This window comes from Rhinolophus sinicus, linkage group LG06 (genome assembly GCF_036562045.2).
Source record: "Rhinolophus sinicus isolate RSC01 linkage group LG06, ASM3656204v1, whole genome shotgun sequence".
Taxonomy (NCBI): Eukaryota; Metazoa; Chordata; class Mammalia; order Chiroptera; family Rhinolophidae; genus Rhinolophus; species Rhinolophus sinicus.
Genome location: NC_133756.1, coordinates 16,376,203 through 16,394,644, shown reverse-complemented (window position 1 = coordinate 16,394,644; position 18,442 = coordinate 16,376,203). Strand labels below are relative to the sequence as shown.

Genomic DNA, 18,442 nt, shown 5'->3' with positions numbered 1-18,442 from the left:
TAAAACACGCATTTGATTATGTGGCTCCTAGGCCAAAAACCTTTTAGTGGTACATTACCGTTTAGATCATTCATGCTCCGTGACACTGAATCTGGCTGGAGTCTTCCAGGTCCCAAACTGCCCATGCGCTATGCTCGGTCCCTCAGTCTACTTGGCAAACTTCTATTCATTTCTGAAGACAGAACTGGAGCTGCCCATCAGATCCTTTTCTGCCTAGCAAGCCGAGTGCTTTCATGTCAGTGTTCCCACAGAATCTTTTAAGCTGCCTCGAGCAGACTAACAGAGCACTATCTCCTTTCTTCTTATACCTCCTGTCCCCAGGAGAGGGCCTGGGACCTAGTAAGCATCACTGAACAAGACAGAGACTGGAGTCTTCAGCACGTCACTTAACTGCAGGCGTGGATTTGGTCTCCTGGGTGGAATACAGAATCAGCACCACAGAGCTGCAGTTGTGTCTTCAGTTCCAGAAGGCTCAGACACATCCCAGGACCTTTCCACACACCACTAAAATGCTGATTTGTTTCCTCTTTCTTTATTATTAGACAACATATAAACATAAAACACAAAACAGCACGGATCCTCTTGGGCTTCATAAAAATAGCAGGGAAGGAAGAGGTTCCAGAAATGTCTTTTAAAATACAAGATATCAGTGCCCAGACCAAGGGTATGGAAGGCAGGCCAGAGCCAGCAGGGAGTGGACTAAAGGCACCTCCCTCTCCCCAGAGCAGGACAACCCCAGCGACCTCTCCACCAGCAGCCAGTCCACACGGGCAGAATGCCAACCAAGGGAAAGCTGCCAGCGAGCCTTCCGCACTCGGAGAGAAGGGCAACACACAGGGTAACCAAGAGCTCCCTCCTCCCATCCTTGCTTGCTCCCCTCAGGGCTACAATTGAGGAAAAGGAGTGTCTCATGTCACTCTGACCCCCTTGCCCTGCTTTCCTGGCCCCAGTGCATCCATACCTGGTCTTTCCCCGCTGAGACCCTGTCCCCGCTGAGGCCCTAACTAGACCCACCAGGTGCCCAGAGTTCACTGGGGAGGGATGAGGTGGTGAAAAGGCTGGGGGTGAAACCAAACATCTTTATTTGTAGTTGTCACTAGGGCCGTTTCTTGTGGCTGAGTTGTTTGCTGGCCTGCTCTTCCAGTTGCATGGCCAGGCGCAAGGCCTTGATGATATCTGGAAGGAAGGCGAGGGAGGTGGTGCACTCGGGGTTAGTGGGGGTCTTGGAGACACCAACCCTCAGGGCAGCTGCCACCTCCTGCACAGGCACCGCCGTCCAGCTGCACCCTGTGCAGCTGTACCCACCTTGCAGAGCAGAGAAATGCTTGGCTTGCTGGGCCAGGCCGGCCTCTGCCTTGTTCACAAAGGTCTCCAGGTCATAGTCCGGCTGCTCCGTCATCTCAGAGAGCTCAAGCCAGCCTGGCCCTTGCTGTAATGACACAGAGAGGGCCTTGTCAGTTCAACAGTGACTAAACCAATTTAGCAAATCGTTCCTGGGGCCCTACCACCTGCAATACTGCTGCCACGCAGGAAGCGCTCCCCTCCAGGCCTGGCCACACCCTGCCTCCTGAGCCTCTCCTGCAGACGTCCCTAGTTGAATTCATCCTCTGCCTTACCCCAAACTTGTCTGTCTCTACATCAAATGAATGTCATCTGTCCTAATGCCCCAAATCTGACAACACCTTTCTTTCATCTTGTTTGTCCCCAAATCCTACCAACTCCCCCCTTCAAGTGGTTCTTGAACCTCATGCCCTCACTCCAATCCCACGGCCATTGCCACACTCAGTCTGAACACCAACATCTCTCTTGAACTCTTTCTAACCATCTCCTAACTGCTCTTTACTCCTAACTGCCTCTACTCACGCACTGCCTTCGTGTGCAAACCAGGCTCCACACTATGGTCACAGTGATGCCCAAAGCTCTGATGTGACCCCGGCACCGCTCCGCTGAACTCTCCTCAAAGGCATCCACTGTCCTCATAATGAAGCCCAGGCCTCTGGGATGAACCCTAAGGCCCTTCAGCATCAGGTCCCTGCTGACCTGGCCACGGCCTTAATCTCCCTCCATCATCTGCTCACACCTTTTACTCCGACTAAACTCATTCTTCCTGAAAGTGCCATGTCCTTTTAAACATCTGTACCCCTGTACCCCTGAGCATTTCAGGGAGGGAGCATTCCCTCCTCAGTTCTAAGCGCCCCATGCTCTTCCTTTCTGCTTTGCACTGAGGACCTTATTGTTAGGACGAACTTTCGGGCCTCCCCCCGCCCCAACCTGTTCTTCCGTAGTAGGGCTGGTGGCAGTGCTAGCATCTACCATTTACTAAATGCTGCCCATAGGCTGGGTGCTGCTGAGGGTTTGAATAGCGTATCACCTAATCCTCAGACAAAAGCATCCTGGCTTTCCCATTTTATGGATGAAGAAACTGAGGCCCAGTGAGGCTAAATGAGTTTCAAAGGAAATTGGCTTGTAAATAGAAAATTAGGATTTTTACTTTAGGGCCTACTATCCATATTTCATGTTTTTGTCCTTGGTCTTGGCATAGGAGCTGGCATATAGGAAGTACTCACCAAACATTCACTGAATAACAAGGCAAGGTTCCTGCATATAAATGACCCTCCAAAACCCTCAATCGGGAGCATGGAGGAGAGAGACCAGCTCAGGCTAGGAGGATGGAGGAAAGCCTGTGTGTGCCAGGCTGAAGAAGGGGGTGTGGTAATTAGCCGCCGGAAAAGAATAGCTGGATGAATATGTAGAGAATTAAGGAAAGCTAGTGTATAGAGCTGCCTCTTATCATGCCAACCCGAAGACCTATGGGAGCAAAGTCCAGGTCATGTTCAAGGAATGGTGCTGAGCACAGCTGAGGGCCTGAGCTAAGTGGGTATCCAGTGCCCCCCTGGGCCGCGCCAGCTCCCCACCTGTATGATCTCCTTGAGCTCTTCCATGGCCCTCTCTTCCAACTCTCTGATCTGAGTCATGGCTTCATTAAAGCTGGACATCTGAGAAGACAGTTCCTCCTCTTCCTCAGAGAACTAAGGGGGCCAAAAGGAGTGACACAATGATATGGCCCAGTTCCCTCAGCAGGCCATGTTTCTGTCCTGCCTGAGCCCACCCTACCCCTTACATCGCCTGCAATCAGGGCTCCACTAGAGCTGGCTTCCATCTCTTCTGTTTCCATCTGAGTTAGCCGCTCCCCACTGGGCCCACTGTGGGGGCTCAGCTCCTTGACCCTGAGGAAACAAGAAGGTCTCAGATCCCATGGCACTCACAAGAGTACTGCACCCCTTAGACTGCGAGGTTTGAGGCTTCAAGGGGATGGGGTAGCAGCTTTGCCTTTGGCCTCGAAGCCCCTCGTGTACACTGACTCTCCACCACGGCCTCAAGGGGATTAGGACAGACCTTGTAGCATCATGTTTGAAGCGCCAAGCCTCAGATTCCCGGAAGCGCAGAAGAGTAGACAGCAGGGCTGAGGCCCCACAGCCTCCGCCCCTCTCATCACTGCCCTTCCTTTCCCTGCTCCCACACCCTCCTCCGCACCCCACCTGGCCATAGGGTGGTACCTGTCTGCATATCTTAGTGTGTTTAAGGTATATTCACAGGAGCTTATGCCCGGTGAGATCATGGCAATCTGCAAAAGAGGGAATGGGTGGTTAAAGGTGGAGGATCGTGGGGACAGGCTGCCAGGAGGAGTCTCTCCAAGACATTGATACCCACATGGTATTGGGGGGAAGAGCTCATTAAGCCCCCACTCTGTGCCAGGCAACTTGCTCCATGGGCACTGCAAATTAAGATGCCTTAAAAATTGGTTCCCTGCTTTTAAAGGCGCATCTGATTACCCCCTGCTTCTTTATCTCTTTATTGACCCATTCCTCCCTCCAAGGTCACACCTTAAGGCTCTGTGGCTACTGCTAGACCCTCAGCTTGCCCAGGCTCAGGGATAATGCCTCAGGGAAAAGGGTGTATGTAGAGCTTAGTCAGAACTCCCCATCTTCCCCAGGAGGCAGGGGAGAGGATATTCCCTGGAGGGAAAGGAGGCAGACCCTAGCTAGAAGGGCTTGTGGATAAAGAAGGGAGCAAAAGCCACTCAAGATGACAGCCCTTTCCTATCTCCTAGGGTGGGAGCCAAGGAACCTGAGGAAAGCTACAGAAGCTAGGACTTCCCTCTTCTGCTTCCCCAAAGGGCCTTCTGAATTCTGGCGCCTCCTTTCCACCAGTTAAGGAAGGAACAACCCCCCCAAACCCAGAGCTGCATGGACATACAGTAAAGGGAGTACATCCTTTCCTCCCCTCTTGGGTAGGCAAAGGTGAGCCTGGTGCTGAAAGGCAGGGGGTGAGGCCCAGACAAGTTAGAGCCTAGAAACCCAGACAACCAAGGGCACCAGGCCTCCTGCCCAGGATAGGACTAAGCATCCCCCACTCACCATGCAGGTCCTTGAGTTCTCCCCGATAAAGGAGTCCCGTAGCACCTGTGTCAGCTTGCTCTCGCGGAACGGGGTGTGAGCCTTGTTCTGTCCTAGGGCCCTGATGCACTCCTGTGGGGCAGCAGGTGCACGTGAGGTCCCTGCCTTCCTCCCACGCTGCCCACTTCCTCCCTCCATGGGCTTGTCTGATACCTTCAGAGCCAGGAGACTTTTGTTGATTTCTGCCCCCTCCATGCGGGTCTGCCGGTCAGCACTGGAAGTGTCCGCACCTCGCTCATTCCCTGCCAGATCCACCAAAGAGAACTTGCCATGCAGTCTCCCTTTGGTTCGAAGAAGAATCTGGAAGCAGGCGTGGGAGCGGGAAGAGGTGGAGTTGGCAAATGTCTGCCCAGAGGTCCTGTGGCAAAGGAGGGCAAAGGAAGGCTATGAGTTTCTGAAGTCACCAGCCACCATGGCACCCCAGTCTAAGCCACCCCAGTCCACAGCAATGAGTTTTCTGGGAAGAGAGGGACACACGTCAGGACTCTAAAAGTCCTGTGTCTTTTTGTCCCAGACTTCTGTTCTGTCCTCCCTCGGCAGCAGTTCTCCCTCCAGCTCTGGACCTAGTAAGTTTTCCTGGCAGTCAAAGTACTGGATTCTGTGCTAGGGACTTGGCCAGACTTGGGGGCCCATCAAGACATGGGGAAAGGTGAATTGCCTCAGTTGCAGGGGACCCAGGGAACGAGGGGTTGTCATGAACTTGACAGAACTTGATGGCACTGCAGAGGGCAGCTTGCTCCCTGGGCCTCCACTAGCTGCCCAGCACTCCACGGCACCACGCCTAGGGAGGGCCCTGGAGGAAGGGCGCCTCCCTACTTCAAGTGACGGGCTGATACCTCATCACCTCCAGCCTAGAACAGACGCAGAGCTCCTGGGTCCCACCACAGAGAGGGGGAACAGCAAAGAGAGACGCAGAGAAGTCAGGAAGCCTGCCTTCGGGCTAAGAGTCTGGGAATAAAGCCTGCTGTGCTTAGACTTAAGACACTTTGACTTGCTCCTGATGGGCCTGGGTCATCTGCCCCATTGAGACCCTTAGCGCAGAGGCATTCACAGCCCTGACCACGCTGAGCACACACAATGGACTTGCAGCCAGTCTGTCCCCTGACCTGGGCATGTGAAGGCGGCCCCGGCCCCTGCCAGCACTCTGACCTGCAGGCACTGCCTACGTCGATCATCTTGATGACGTCGTCCGCGCAGCTCACCAGGTGTTCCTGCAGCCCCACCACCTGCACCTGCTGCCTGCCGTCCTCCAGCACGCGCAGCTTGGCCTTCTTGTTGAGCAGGTCGAACAGCTGTGCCAGGAAGGGAAACAAGGCCAAGGCCGTCAGGTGCCGGGCACCCCCGACTCCTCCCTCCTTCAGGGCCTGACCCAGCTTAGACAAGGGCTGGCAGCAGGAACGGCGGGGCGGGGCTGGACAGGCCAGCACGGCAGTGCACGCGGGTTCTGAACCGGGCTGCCTCAGCTTGATGCAATGCTTGCTGCTTTACTAGCTGTGTGAGCCTGGGCAAGTACTTAACCACTCTAGGCTTAGTTCTCATCTGCAGAATAGTGACAGTAATACTTCCTTGTCGGGTTGTTGTGATGAATAAATGGATTGAAACAAGGGCTTAGAATAGTGCATAGCACATAATGTCATATTACTAATCAACGTTAGGCATTATTATTTAGATCCTGCCCTGAGGAAAGCAATTCTGCAAAAACAGAGTATAGAGAAGTATAGGTGTGTGTACGTATGTGTGTATTATATACCACATATATATATTTATACACACACAGGGGAAGGAAGGGACGATCGATATGAACATGAGAATGAATGTGTGTAATCAGAAGAGAAAGTCATGAAGGAGGTGGGTCGAGGGAGCACAGGGCACACACAATGAGAACCTCACCTCTGAGAGGGAGCCCTGAGGATTCCTGCCATACTGGTTGAGCTGGGGTTCCATCCCACCATCAGATGACCCCCTACCCACCCACATGTCAGGGCAGAGTGGCCCAAAGGTTTCACAGCCCACAGGTTGTTTGGCTTCTACAATGTCTAGCCAACCTCAAGGTTTTAGAAAGTTCAGGGGCCCCGACAGCATGAATGGACTCCCTGCCAACTACCTTCCCGTTGTAAATCTCGAAGAATGTCACATAGACTTCCAGACCCATGTTCCGGTAGCGGGGCTGATTCTTCAGGAGGAAGACATCGCGGGCTGTAGGCGAGAGCCTGGATTAAGGAAGCAACCTGCCTTTCTGTGCCCGACCCCACTGTGGCAGAACACAATACTCACAGGCCATCGCGTAGATTCCTTTGGATGCATTCTGGGCTTTCCCAGAGAGGTCACCGCCCATAGTCTGCAAAGGGAAGTGATAGAAGACCTTGGTAAAGGGCCCTTGGCCGAGGCTAGAGCACTACTGGCTCCATCACCACAGTGGCCCACACCAAAGCCAGGAGGCTGGATCTGGTAAGGCCTCTCCCTGCACATGACACAGCAAGCGTATCTGGTGATGGGGCATCTACACTGAGGGGACTTTCTGCAAGAAACTCACTGCCTTCATTTTCAGGGACCTAGTGTTGCACTAAGGGCAGGCTCGCTCCCTGCCATGCCCGAATACTCACATGTGTCTTGCCACTTCCCGTCTGGCCATATGCAAAACAGGTTGCTTTTCCGCCTTGAAAAATTGTGTGTACCAGTGGCCTTGCTGTGAATCTAGGAGAAAGGACAGGGAAGTGTTTCTCTCTCCCCAAAATGTGCGCCGTGGCACACAGTCCTGCTGCGCCCTTCCGCTGCAGGACTCCTGGGCCTTAATGCCTCCTTCCAAGCACCAGCACGCCTCTGCTGCAAAGTGGTCCCACCCGATCCCAGCCCCTTACAAATCTGAAATTTTCCCTACCCGACTGGAGAGGGCTGGATTGGCCTGCCAAGAGCATGCTGCTGGCCCACACTCTGAGCCACCAGCCCGTCCTCTCACTCTGGAGACACAAAAGGAAAGCCTGAGCTTAGCAGCCAACTTCTAGCATAAGATACACTACAAAGATCAGAGGAACCCCTCTACAGCAGGAGCCTAAAGTATTTTAGGCTTTGTGGTCCACATAGATTTGTCACACTTTTCTAAATATAAAACAATTCTTAGTCTGAAAGCCACATAAAAAGGAATTCTGAGCTAAATTTGGCCCAGGAGTTTGTCAACTTCTGGTGTAATGTTGTCCAATAGAACTTTCTGTGATGATGGAAATGTTCTATATCTGTGCTGTTCAAGAGTAGCCACTTCTCAGCCACATGTGGCTACTGAGCACTTGGAATGTGGCTGGTGTGACTGAAGAACTGAATTTTTAATTGTATTTTAACTTCCATTTAAACTGCCACATGAAGCTAGTGGGCACTATATTGGACAGAGCAGTCCTAGAATTTGCTGAGTCTGTTAAGCAAAGTCTAGTGGGTAATGGGGTGGCTTCTTAAGACCTTGGAAGAACCCCTAGAGCCTGTGCAGCCCAGCCCAGTGCAATGGATTATACCGTATTTCCCGGAATATATGACCTAACCAGAAAATAAGCACTAGCATGATTTTTCAGGATGACGTCCCCTGAACATAAGCCCTAATGCGTCTTTTGGAGCAAAAATTAATGTGAGACCTGGTTTTATTTTCGGGGAAACACGGTACCTCACTTCTGATCCATTAAAGGATGGGGCACTGAAGCTGCAAAATGGCACATGGCAGCCGAAACGGGACCTTCCTGGAACCAGGAGCCAGAGCCCCCTCTATGTGATAGCTGATCCAAAGAAAACTGGAGAGGAGGCCAGGAAAGGCTTCAGAGTTCAGCATGTCTGTGAGCAGTGTTACCACAATGTCTTGCATCGAAAAGACAAAAGGGGAGCAGGGTGGGGAGAGGAAGGAGGGAAAAAAGAGGCAAGAGACTAACCTATAGACAACTTCATTTGAAGCCATTTCATCAAATGCAAAGTCAAAGCAGAATGCCTGGTTCTCCAGATACTTTGTTAAGTCCACTTTTAACTTGGGCTCATGTACAAAGAGGAGACACTTGCTAGGAATGGAAATGACATCAATTTCTTTCTTGGTCAATTCTGCAGAAGGAAAGCATTTTCAGGGGATGCTCCCTAGACACGGGAACACTCAGTCCAAAGCCTCTTTTTGACTGAATGGAGTTTACCTTGTTTATTCAGCGGGCGTTTCCTAACACAAACACATATCCTGTGCTCTTCAGTCTTCAAGGGGATGAGAGAAGACAACAAACCAACAAAAGGTTAGGACAGTATTAAAGGAAAGTTTAACCAGAACCCCCGCCCCTCCTAATCCCATATCTGGCCCAGTCAGGAGACAAGATCTAACACTAGGACCCTGCCTCCCCCATTAGTTACTCTTGAGCACGAGAGGGTAGCTCTGAATTTTCTTCCCAGTTTTCTCACTGCCTACAGGAAATTTCAGCCCACTTTCATGATTATTAATAAGAATCTGGCTACCCTATGGAAACGGGAGGATCGGGGTGGAAGGCAGTTGATTAAAATCAGACTCTCCCATCCAGGCCTCACTAGCTCCAGCCCACCACAGGATATTTAAAAAACCCCCAAGGGTGAGTGACGATTCCTGAATGCTCTTACACCCTTCAAGACAAGTGTTCTGTCTCTTAATTGTACACCTACTCAGGAAGGAGAGGGAGAAGCCCTTTGGCTTGACTTACAGGATCAGTCAGAGTAAGAGGATGACAATCCAAAGTAGCCCGAAATTCTTTTATCATCCGGGCAAATTCCCAGTTTGGAAAGGTGTTGTCATACTCCTGTTTGGGACAAGAGCAAAATGGAAATGACTGCTTAGAGGTAAGTGCTTTCAGGCCTCAGTGCTAAGCAGAAGCAACAACTATGCGTACATGGCCCATCCGAGTTGACTAAGCCCCACACAATCTCACCCTGGCTCTAGGCTGAGAACTCAGGAACAAGGCCCTGGGAATAGAGATTGGTGGGGGCCCTAGGCATGCTCCAAACCACCCTAGGAACAAGGGCGAGGGCCACTGTCCCACATCTTAGGAGATCAGAAGGCTGGGATTCCCCGGGGCAATTAATCCAACTAAGGGGAAATGCTCCAAAGTGGCACTCCATTGCAGCACGTCCGCCACATACACACAACTAGGTGGGGGAAGCAGGCAAGGGCCCGGCAGCCTTGCTGGCCAAGGCCCTATGGGATAAGCACGCCCCCTGGACATCAGCACGAAGTCGTCCTCCTCTGAGGGCCTTCAGAAAAACACCTGACTTATTTGTTCTCAGAATCCTGAGGAGACACCACTTAAGCTTCTTGGATACCAGAATTGGAGTCTTAGTAACGCTGGGGTCCAACCATATCCATGTTGCCGTTAATGTTGAAGTTAAAGGTACCTGTGCAAAAACCCTTGCCCAAGAAAGGTACCTGAGCTCGCTTTACTCTCATTTCAGAGTTCTGGGCCCGCTTCTCTTCTCGCTTGCTCTTCATTTTTTCCATTTCCTTCACAATACATGATTTCCTCCGAACTAGAGGGGGGAAAAAACCATGCTTTTACTTGTCTAGGCCAGCCAGCCTGATCTTCCCTGGCTGTTGTACTGAGTCCTGGACTGTTCCTAGGACTAGGCCTTCTCTAGACCCTTGCTCTTAAATCACCATATGCAAGGAGAAGCAGCAGTACATGTGATTCTTGGGATGGCCAAACCCACAAAGTAAAGATTAGCTAACGTGAGCACTCCAGGTCTAACCAAGCTCTCTCCACACTTCTGTGGCATTTTCTCAACAACCAGAAGAGGTGAAACCATCCCTGCTTTGTCTTGATGGTCATTCTGGACTGTTCTTCAGGTATCAGCCAAGACTATGGCTGTGACGACACCTCAATTACATTAGAAGGCTCCTGCCAGCTTCTGGTGACAGGGTCACCTCTTATGAAAGATTGTTTCCATGGCCATAGGGAAACCTGCCCTCATGTGACAAACACAGTTTGAACACAGGTGCCAAGGCAGGCCGGGTTTGAGACAGGATGTAACTATATTTCCTACACAGGGAACAGGGCAGCAGACAGCTCAGAGTGTCTACCTGAATTCCCAGGGTTTGCAGAAGAGCTGCCTCGGATGGAATGGACTTGTTCTTCCACTTCTGCGCTGACTATCGCCAATGGTATTTCAGCTACTGCAGGGCAGGAGGGCCTAGGGGGACCAGCTGTGGGGGAACAAGAGTCAGGGGAGCAGGCAGGCATACTGCAGCTGTGCTCAGCTGAGCCCTAAATGGGCCAAGAGGAGGGCTGCTGACCCCCAGCTCAGCAAGGGCGTAGGCTCCTACAGCATGAGCAGAGCTTGGGCTTTTCTCTTCACCTCAGCCCACAGCCTGAACTTGACCAGGATCCCTGCAGGGGCAGGATCCTGGGGACAAAAAAAACCTTACAAGGGTGCTGAGTAGCTCAGTGTGGGCTCCACACACGAAGGGAAAAGCCTTTAAAGGCCTGAACTCTTTAGACTTGACCCAAGTGTGGGTTCTTCGCCAGCCCTTTCTACTCATTTGGGAGAAAAGCTAGGCCTTTCTGATTTCTCAAAAGCCTTGGAACCTAGGGGGACCAGCTGTGCCTTGGAACCTTAACGGGAGCAAAGACAGAAAAGCCAGCAATAATGGGAACCTGAGCAACAACTAACCACACTGATTCAACCCAGAAAGGTACAACCCATGACTCTTTACCTCCCATACTTGGTCGTGACTCTTGTTTCCCTTCATTTTATTAGAGCTGAATTTGATATACGTACGATGTAATGATTGTGTATCTTATAAAATTTGCATCTACTTTATGTACCTAATAAAAGCTGACAATTAAAGATATTTTAAAAATTCCATATATATAAAGTCCAAAAAGAGTAAAAGCTAATTTATGCTTTCAGAAATCAGGATTATAGGTACCCTTGGGGGCTTAGGAACTGGAAGGGAGCCTAAGGGGGACTTTTGGGTGCTGGTAATGCTCTGTGTGATCTAGGTGTTGGTTACATGAGTGTGTTCAGTTTGTGATATGTTTACTCAATGATATGTTTACTTTTCTGTATATACTGTACATTATGTTTCAATAACGTTAAAAAAGTAAAATGAGATTAATTTCCAGATAAGGGAGCACTGGGGCAGCGGGAGGACAGTACTGAAGCCAGGGGAGTACAGGAATTAGGACATTACCAACAGGTTCAGGGCAACAGGTGTGAGCTGCTGCTCCAGGGCCTCAAACAGGGAGAACAGATCCATTACTCACTGGGAACTGAAAACTGCTTGCGGGAATTTGCAGGCGCAGGCAGCTCCACCTCCATATCATTCTCCTGAGTGGTGATGCGAACCTCTGGGACAGTGGACATGCGAGTGGAGCGGCTTCGGAGACCTGGAGAACCGGGGGCAGCAGCCAATCAGGGCAGCATGATCAGGAGGGCCGATGGGGGCAACCCTCCAAGATTCTATGCCGGTGAGATGGGTCCTGACCACCAGGAAAGGAGCCCACCAACTTCCCATTCCTTCCGCACGAGGAAAGGAAAAACTAGAAAGGCTAAGTACTAGTGACCCCAAAATGAATTTGTTCACATTCTGCAAATCTGAGCGCTCCTGAGGACAGGTATATCTCCCACAAGAGCATCTGTCTTGAGTAAATGGAGGGACCCACAGCCAATCTGAAATCATTTTTGGAGAGGCAGACCTAATCCCGGAAAAAAAGCATTATTAATCTTAGCAGCAGCACCTACCATTCTACAAACAACCTTCTCATATCTCAAAACAACATTAGAAGGTAAATATCAGTACTCTCATCTCGTGGAAGGTGACGTTAAGGCTCAGATAAATTAAGCAGCTTGCCCAATATCACTCAATTGTAAGTGTCAGAGCCAGGATGCAAACCCAGGACTGTCAGATTCCACAGTCGGGGCTTTTCCCACTGCTCCAGGATGCTTTCCAAAGCCAAGCCTGGCCCACATCATCAGAAACCCATGGGATCAACTACATTGATTTTCTGGAATCTTAAAAGAATGCTTAACTGAGAGAAACAATTGAGTTATATTTGAATGCTTGTCAATTTCTATCAATCTATATAGTTTCCCTCCGTAAGAGAGAAACAATTAACCTATAAAATGAAAGAAGTCACAAATTTGGAAATAGAAAACTAGGTATCATATAGGCAAAGATCAACTTATACTGAAATTATAAGTCTCCTACATTTAGGCTGATTTGATGGCTCTGTATAATCCATGTCTTTCGTAAGAGCATAAATTATTACAATTTCCTATTTCCCAAAAGACTGGTAATTTTGTGTTTCATTGCTACTGTTTAATAGCACGCACCTTTATTAAGATTTTTTTCCATTAAAAGGAGCTGTGGCAATTATCTTTTGGGTTCATGCATGTGGAGTGAGACTGCTGCCACTCCCATCTCTCCTATAGGCCCAGACGGTACTGCCAGCGCGAGGGTCAGCACCACATCACTCGTGTCCAACCCAAGCTCGCAACTGCACCACCTCTCCCCCTGGGCCCCCAGGAACCTGAGGTTCCGGCCAAGTAGTTATCTTGGCCCCTGAGGTGGCTGGATCATGTTAGGACAGTGATAACCTCTGGACTGGGATAGGCCATGCAGGTCTAGTTGGCTCTGAACAATAAGCTGGATTTCTTGGGCAGTTTGTGCCTACAGCCACACCCTATGGTCACAGACTATTGTAGTCAAAGTAGGTTTATGCTGACTACTGCTGAGAAAGCCCAAGTCTCCTAGACTTTGAGGCACTGCTCAAATCCCACCCATGCCATCCCACCCCCAGATGTCCATCCCACCCCCGACTATACTTCTAAACAGCCCAGACCTAGCTTTTCTCATAGCCTACTCACCACTTCACTCCTAGGCACATTGTTCTCAAGGAAAGAAAACAAGCATGCCAATGGCTGATGACTGCTCTGGATTCTACAGCAAAAACTTCTAGACCAGTCAGCAAATTTCCCAAATGCATCAGGTCCCTGAGAGGTTGGCCTAAGAACTGTAGGTTGGAGGGCTGGATTCTTTTTTTTTTTGTTAACTGCTTTGAGGTATGATTGACATACAAAAAGCTGTAGATATTTAATGTATACAATTTGATAGATTTAGAGATAAGTATACACCCATGAAACCATTATTACAATCAATGCTATAAAATTACCCATCACCCCAAAAGTTTCTGCCCGCTCCCTTTTTATGCTTTTTTTTTTCCTTTTGTGGTAAGAGCACTAAAATAATATCTGGTTTACATCACCAGAGTCCTGAAACCCTCTAAGAACAACTCAAAATTTACACTCAGTAAAATTTTAAGTACACAATGCAGTATTATTAATCATAGGCCTTATGCTGTACATTCATCTCCAGAACCTATTTATCTTACATAACTGAATCTTTGTACCAATACTCCCATTTCCTCCTTCTTGTAGGTGGGATGCTTCCTCACTGAGAAAGACACTTGGAAGACAAAGCGGGACTCAACCCACAGAGAAGCCACCTGCTATATTGGAGCAATGAGCCCCGGGAACACCATTGCTGGCACAACCCCAAGACAATAAGCCAGTAGAAAGCCATTTACCTTCCTTTGGAGCGGGAATTTTGGAGTTGACTGATCGGCGTTTTTGTTTCTGAAAAACAAAGCAAACCACCACAATATATGGCTCTTATCGATTCTCAAGGGAACCATGTGCTGTGCTGAAGTCCTAAGCAGTCCCAGAAATCAACCCAGCAAAGAGCCAACAAGCCAAGTGAATCCTCCGGAGCACTGGATGCAGCCAGATGAAGGCACCAACCTGAACCGTTACATTCTCCTGCAGGGGCAGATTGTCCTTCGGGTGTAAGGGAAGAGGCTGTAAAAGTTCTGGGTTTATTGCCGCCACATCATCAAAATCAATCTGCAAGGAGCAAGCAAAAGTTTCAGTGAAACAACATAGCTTGATCAATCTAATTGCATCTCTGCAACCAAGGCTACCCCTAGATTCAGACTTTACCAATTTTAAGCTCCACTTAAGTACTAACAGCTATAAGCAAATACTTATTCCTTAGTCATGGTTTACCATCTAGATGGATATTGATTTCTGATTTCCAAGCTGATGGTAGATGTCAGTGATGAGAACGAGGTGAGGAGGAAGACAGGCAGGCAAACAGTCAAGTAGTCCTCAGTAGGTCTAGGCCACTTGCCTTCCCAACTGTTCTGCTGGGCAGTGGGGTCCTGCTGGGAACAGCACCCCGAACACTTTGCTGGCTGACACGGAAGAGGAATCAAGTTCTAACTGGTGATAGTCAAAATGGACGGCCCTTCAGGATCTTATAAGCAGGGACAAGTTCCCGAGAGCTGCTACCTTACCCTAAGTCTACCTACATTTTCTAATGGGCCCAGAAACTTCTTCCGCAGTCATAGTGTCTTGCTCATGCCTGCAATGAGGTCACAATTCTGGGTTTACATCACCAGAGTCCTGAAACCCTCTAAGAACAACTCAAACTTTAGTTTATCAGCACACTTCACAGCAGGTTCAAACACACGAAAATAGCATCAACTTGGTTATTTGTATTTTGAAATGTGACAGAACTGAAGCAATGATGAGAGCTCTCACCAGGGTAAGAGCTTTACCTTCTACTTATATTTATGTTTATTAACTGGCTTATGCAAACATTTATTAGACTTAAATAAGGCAGAAGAAGGTATTAAAAGATAAATTAAGAAATCTATCGCTCTTGCCTTCAATGAGCTCACATTCTAATGGGGCAGAGAAGTCACATGCACAAAGGGCTAATCAGAAGTCACATGCAATCAGTTCTGACATTAACTGATTCTCACATTGATGATTCAGAGTGAACATCCCAGGGAGAAGGAACAAGAAAGTGTGAAGGCAGCAAGGTACTAGGCATGGTCAGAGTGGGGACCTGCCCCATTTGCCCCGGCACAGGATATGATGTGTGTGGTACACAGAAAAAGGTAGATTGGGATCAGATCTTAAAAAGGCTTTGAATACCCCACTAAGAAGTTTGGACCTTATTCCACAGGTAATGTCTCAGCTGGAGTGAGACCCAATAAGAACTGTATTTGTAAACAACAAAACAAAACAAAAACAAATCACAAGGAACTGCTAACAGCTGGTTGAAAGAAATTTTAGGAACCTCTTGATTCAAGGGCAGATAATGTACTCAATCCTTTCATTTCTCAAGTATACCATCTAAATATCTGCATACCTATCATAACTCACCATGCTAAGCAAGCCTTTTACATGTGTTATCTCATTAAGCTCCACGAAAGAGGGTCCAGGTATCACGCAGGGCAGCCTGTGGGGTCTCAGCTCCCGCTCCCCACGCAGGATATGGTGAGGCCAAAAAGGAACACCCACGGAGCCATAGGTAGGGGAGTCACATCACTATAGTCTCACTGGAGGCTGGATTCACACGACGTGCAACCTGCTGTCCGCTTTTCTGCCAACTGATCGACTCCCCTCGCTAGCTGCAATCCGCCGTGCTATCTGCAATCCGGCTTGCTAGCTCAGCCACCATCTTCTTGTTAGCCCCCATTTTCTGCTAGCGTAGCCACAGCAGTTATATTAGTGGCCAATGGCTCACTGGTTACAGCTTACGGCCAACTAGCCACAGCTGATGGCCATCCAATCACAGTTGATGGCCATTCACTACCTGAGCCAGCACCTTTCTATGTGAGGCCGAGAGCCTGGAAACTGCTCTTTGGGGCTCTGTCCCCACACCAGGTCTTACTCACTCCTGTATCCCCAGAACCAAACACACTGTCTGGCATTTTGGAACCAGTACAAAAGGATTTGTTGAATAAATCCTCACAACAACCCAATGAGATGGATATTATCATCCTCATTTTATAGATGAGCAAACTAAATTTCTGAGAGGGACAGAAATATGCCTGAGGAACATATAAAGAAGTGGCAGAGCCAGACTAGAATCCAGATTTTCATACTCCTAGACCGGTGACCTCTTCACCACATCACAATGCCTTTAAAACATAAATGTCGTAGTCATTTCTCTCATCTCTCCTCTTCTGAAAATCCTTCCAAGGTCCCCGACTGCCTGCAGAATAAAATCTGAAACACCTTAGTGCGGGAGATGAAGACCCAGCACCCTGAGTCTCCTGCTGCCTGGAGCCAACTTCTTCATTAGTCCCCATGAGGGTCATCTGCTAAACCTTCCTGCCCCAGCCCCACAAGCCAGCTCATCCCCAGTGAGTTCTACCTCTGAGCTGCTGTTTATCTGTGCCATTCATCACAAGTTGCTTTGTTATTTAGCATTTCAGAAACATACTTTTGTCTTCTCAACGAGGTTATCAATTTTGTTCCCCAAACAAGTATCATACACACTCAGAAGCTCGTATGGATGAGCAAAGTTTTAGGATTCTGTGCAGTTTGCTTTCTACAAACACACCAGAAACTGTTGATTACTTCAATGTAGAACAGGCCTGACTAAATAAAATCCCAATGCATCCAAAGAGGACTGAGTTTAAGATTAGGGAGAAGAACACAGCATCAAAAACAAGGTTCTCACAAGTTCCATTTTCACACAGATCTTTTAGGGAGGAAGGTGTTACATGTGGTGGAGGCATACTCATAGAACCTACCTCTTTGCCCTTTGTGGCACCTCCTTCTGTCCATTCCACCGAAACACAGGCTTTGTCCAAATTCACAGTCCTTACACAGGCACTGTGAACTAAGCCTATAGCATGAAAAGTCCAGAATTACCCTTCTTTTTCACTTTTAGGATTCCCACATACTCTCAAGGTGGAGTTGACCTGAAAAATGGACAGCTGCCTTTTTTTTTTCTTCTTTTTAACACTAGGAGATAAACAACCTCCTGGTACTTCACCCTTCGGACATCCCATAGTGAGGTAGGCAGGGAACAAGTCTTAAAACTGAGTTGCAGGGGACAAGAATTCAGCCCCACTCAAAAGAGAGTCTACAGTGGAGTGAAGGTATATTTGGGAAGGGGAGTCACTCTAGTCTTCAGGTGAACTGTCCTTCAATGCAGCACTGAGGCTATAGCGCCCTGGGCTTTCCCTACTTCACTCTTTATGGTTATGTCTGACCATTCTCCTCATGACACAGGTATTAGACCTGAGAGAGCTGCGGTGGCTATTAACCATAAAAGAGACATTGTAAGCTTCTGAAGAGCAGGGATCTGGTCTGTTCCATTACTCTGAATCCCGGTGCCTAAAATACTGCAGGTGCACAATCTTTATATGAGAGTAGAGGGGCCAGGAAGCCGAGGTTCCTACAAGAGCAGGGCAGTTTCAAGGGAGAACTTTTTGGGGGTTATGCGAATTTAGCAACCGTAACTTCCCCGGAAGGTCCATGACGTGGAGGAGCCCCGCCTACTCCCGGAGGACAGAGAAGGGACCCACCGCCAGTGCAGACCCCTGGCCTTGCATAGGGAAGACCGATTGCCACAGCAGAGACCCAGACCTGGAGTGTGGGGGAAATCCCCCAAAGTGTCTTAGGGTTCTGACGTTCGGAGAGGGGCAGCAATTTCAGTCGCCACACAGCCCACGGGTTCCCCTGGCCTCACGACCCCGCCCCTCACCATTACTGCGTTGAATGTTGATGGCGAGACCAGGAAACAAGCGGGCCTGAAGCGACGAGTCCATGAGCCGTCCGCAGATGCACCGGTGAAAAACTCAAAACGGAAAGAAGCTACAACTCTGCTAATCCTACGGTCTTAACGCCGAGTAAACCGCCGCAATTTAAATCCCGCGCGCTAGCGTTTCTGAAACGTCATCACGCGGTGGCCGGCCGTACTTCCACCAGTTAGCGTCGTCCCGCGAAGCCTTTTGGGACACGTAGTCGGCTGTCAGTCTTCCGGCGCCGGGGACCGCCCACTCGGCTGGCGGCGACTCCGAGCGCGGGGTCTGCTGGGAACTTCTCCAGCCCGCGGGACCGAAGTGTTCTCGGTCCCGACGCGATACCAAAACTCCTCTGTACTGGTGTGTGCCCCCAAACTGAGAAACTTCAGTATGGTGTCTGCG

The 18,442-nt window shown here is 49.3% G+C and overlaps 1 protein-coding gene across 4 annotated transcripts; it reads right to left on the bottom strand.

Moving 5' to 3' along the window:
• Positions 1-516: 516 nt before the first annotated feature.
• On the bottom strand, positions 517-18,195 carry KIF2C (kinesin family member 2C). 4 transcript variants are annotated; one of them, XM_074334613.1, is made up of 21 exons: positions 18,001-18,195; positions 17,042-17,136; positions 14,232-14,333; positions 14,018-14,066; positions 11,696-11,818; positions 10,510-10,632; positions 9,859-9,959; positions 9,140-9,235; positions 8,612-8,666; positions 8,363-8,525; positions 7,061-7,151; positions 6,732-6,795; positions 6,562-6,653; positions 5,607-5,749; positions 4,611-4,815; positions 4,419-4,529; positions 3,558-3,625; positions 3,122-3,227; positions 2,916-3,029; positions 1,306-1,429; positions 517-1,176 (listed from the first exon to the last, which is right to left on the bottom strand). In XM_074334613.1, exons 1-21 carry the CDS (start codon positions 18,062-18,064, stop codon positions 1,097-1,099), a joined length of 2,169 nt encoding a protein of 722 aa, XP_074190714.1. In that variant the 5' UTR covers positions 18,065-18,195; the 3' UTR covers positions 517-1,096. The 4 variants fall into 4 exon arrangements, with proteins under 4 accessions (XP_074190714.1, XP_074190715.1, XP_074190716.1 ...); XM_074334614.1 differs by lacking the exon at positions 10,510-10,632; XM_074334615.1 differs by lacking the exon at positions 17,042-17,136 and having other exon boundaries at positions 1,057-1,176; positions 18,001-18,132.
• Between the last annotated feature and the right edge of the window lie 247 nt (positions 18,196-18,442).

Bases quoted from the DNA above. Each gene is read 5' to 3' on its own strand.
- KIF2C (XM_074334613.1), bottom strand. From the start codon at position 18,064: ATGGACTCGTCGCTTCAGGCCCGCTTGTTTCCTGGTCTCGCCATCAAC. The intron at 14,067-14,231 runs GTTGGTGCCTTC...TTTGTTTTTCAG, and splicing joins AGGAGAATGTAACGGTTCAG to AAACAAAAACGCCGATCAGT. The intron at 6,796-7,060 runs GTGAGTATTCGG...TTCCCTTTGCAG, and splicing joins CGGGAAGTGGCAAGACACAT to ACTATGGGCGGTGACCTCTC.